The sequence below is a fragment of the Sinocyclocheilus rhinocerous genome, unplaced genomic scaffold, assembly GCF_001515625.1.
Source record: "Sinocyclocheilus rhinocerous isolate Xijiao unplaced genomic scaffold, SAMN03320098_v1.1 scaffold886, whole genome shotgun sequence".
Taxonomy (NCBI): Eukaryota; Metazoa; Chordata; class Actinopteri; order Cypriniformes; family Cyprinidae; genus Sinocyclocheilus; species Sinocyclocheilus rhinocerous.
The window spans coordinates 543,932-546,827 of record NW_015631204.1 but is presented as its reverse complement, the minus strand read 5'-3'; the positions used below and the strand labels follow the sequence as shown (position 1 = coordinate 546,827).

At 34.7% G+C, this 2,896-nt stretch overlaps 1 protein-coding gene across 1 annotated transcript in view; it reads right to left on the bottom strand.

Moving 5' to 3' along the window:
* The window catches only part of LOC107741665 (myocyte-specific enhancer factor 2C-like), a 54,038-nt gene that overhangs the window by 22,635 nt on the left and 28,507 nt on the right, over window positions 1–2,896 (bottom strand). The window contains exon 3 of the mRNA XM_016554434.1: window positions 2,302–2,489. Coding sequence (XP_016409920.1) covers window positions 2,302–2,355 — 54 coding nt within the window. The 5' untranslated portion in view covers window positions 2,356–2,489. The remainder of the gene's footprint in view (window positions 1–2,301; window positions 2,490–2,896) is intronic.

Below are 2,896 nucleotides of genomic sequence, written 5' to 3'. Positions count from 1 at the left end.
TTCATTGAAGGGTGGGGGGTGGGGGGGGTGGAGACAGGTGAGGGGAGGAAACATAGATGACAGGCAACCATTTATCCTACACCATTTATCCTACACAAGTGTCCACTTGAACACTAAAGCATTGTTCAGGAGCAAAGAACAACATGTAAAGCAACAGGCTGAACACTTAACCTTTCTTCTAAGGGCAAAACCTCTGTGAAAAATGCACAATAATTTAAAAGGTTCTTGAATGGAGGCTCTTAATTGTACTTTTTTATAGCTATATATATATCTTGAGTTGACCAAAGATCTTGATGTTACATTATAGGTCCTTCAGATGATCTTTTTGTTTTTGGCGTTGTTTTTTTTAAGAATTAATACTTTTATTTAGCAAAGATGCATTAAATTGACCATAGGTGACAATAAAGACATTTATAATGTTACAAAATATTTCTATTTTGAAAATTGAATTTTATATTCACCAAAGAATCCTAAAAAATGTATCACGTTTCCACAAATATATTCCACAATTTTCAACACTGATAATAAGAAATGTTTCTTGAGCTCAAATTAGCATATTAGAATGATTTCTGAAAGATCATGTGACACTGAAGACTGGAGTAATGATGCTGAAAATTCAGTTTTGCATCACAGGAAATATACATTTGCAAATAAATGTATTTGCATTTACATTTTAAAATATATTACAATAGAAAACAGTTCTTTAAAATGTTTATATTATTTCACAATATTACTGCTTTTACTGTATTTATGATCAAATAAATGCAGCCTTTGTGAGCATAACAGACTTCTTCCAAAAACATCAAACATGGTACTGTAAATGAACGTTTTTATTTTTAGGTCATTAAATTTAACGTTTTAAACTACCATCCAGAAATGACTTTTAAATTCCAATTCAGTTTGAATTAAGGTACCAAACAGGAGGCAGAATTAAAATTTGAATGTCAGTAGAATTAAAACTGAAATTCAAGGAAATGTATATACTTGTAATTTTGTAAAGGCAAGTTTTGTTAAAAGTTTATAGATCAAAAACTCTAAAACTTCATCACGTGTTAAATTTCTTTGAACTGCAAGTCAGTAAATTCACCTTCCCGTCACTCCAGTTCAACTGAGTTCATCCTGGCTGAAACCTGAAGACGATGAGTTCAGTTAGCTCATTAAGAGCCAGCACTCTGGTGGTATGACCTGCAGCTATCAGCGTTAGCCATGAAATTAAACAGTTCCCGCTCCAAATCATGATTTCATGTTTGGCCCTGCTAAAATTTGAATGTCAGTAGAATTAAAACTGAAATTCAAGGAAATGTATATACTTGTAATTTTGTAAAGGCAAGTTTTGTTAAAAGTTTATAGATCAAAAACTCTAAAACTTCATCACGTGTTAAATTTCTTTGAACTGCAAGTCAGTAAATTCACCTTCCCGTCACTCCAGTTCAAATTCCAACAAGAGTTCAACTGAGTTCATCCTGGCTGAAACCTGAAGACGGTGAGTTCAATTCTCATGGATACTTGACGGTTATTAGCTCATTAAGAGCCAGCACTCTGGTGGTATGACCTGCAGCTATCAGCGTTAGCCATGAAATTGAACAGTTCCCGCTCCAAATCATGATTTCATGTTTAGCCCTGTGCTAGAGTTCCTGCACAACACATGTCCAGATTTATAAACGGTAAATATAAATCTAAAAAAAAGCTGCAGAAACCTAATTTACGAAGTTCTGAATGAAATAAACCATGTAAACCCATGCCACAAAGTCACAACATTAGGCATGACAGGGAAAAGCTGGTTCGATCAGGAAGGTAAGAGGTTGATGTGCTTCATAAGTGTTGTCAGATGTGGCTTCAGATCCTGCCCGTCTAATAGCCTGGGTGAGTAATAGTTTGGAAAACGCTAGTTGTGGTGAATGACACACCCGCTGGTAGAGGCACGGTTTCTTCTACTCCGTTACAAACCTCAATCATTCAGACTCTCCACATCATATCCTCTAAGGCAGAGGCAATGCATTTAATATCGCAATTAAAAACAGCAATTATGATGATTTAGGACAATCATATTTCACATTCACACACAAACACGCAACACACATGTGCAAAAACGAAAGCAGCCAGACCAAAGTGAGAATCCAGCTTGTGAGTGTCTTGTGACACTGTCGTCAGAAGCTGCTGGCACTTCCTTAAGTGATGCATACTGTTGGTGTGTATGTGTGTGTGTGTGTGTGTGAGAGAGTATGTGCTTAAGACTTATTGCATTTCTGTGAAGTGAGTGCCTCATCTCCATTTTTTCCGTTAAGATAACATCTCTTTTACCTGTCTGTTGCGTTCGTCCATTATCCGCGCAATCTGAATCTTTTTCCTCCCCATTATTTCGGTCTGGTATTCCTTCCTATTCCAAAAGTACTGTACACACTTGTCTTCCTTCCTCTCTCGCTCCGATCCTCAGCGCAGTCTTTCCTCTTTGCTCGTTCCTCTTATTTCAAAGACTCTGGCATTCGTTCCTGAACAGACAAGACAGAGAAAGAGACACAGATTTTATCAGACAGATGTGTGATATCGCTCATATGCTTGAATGTGGGAAAAACAAGGAGCGTCTTGGTTAACAGCATACAAAATCAGGACTTTTTGGAAATCACAACTGATTTATAAAACATGTTTAACATAGCAAAAAAAAAAACTTCCTTTAAAATATTATTAATGTTTAAATATTTATATATTTAAAGAGAACATTTATAATATTTAAAAACGATGAACTTTAGAAAATAAAATTTGTTTTTAAAAAATATATTTTGAATTTAATTTAATTTTACTGATTTTATACTGATACTGATTTTATTATTTTTATTTGTACATTTTATTATTTAAATATGGATACGGCAGCAAGTTTTAATCAATCCAGTACATTTAT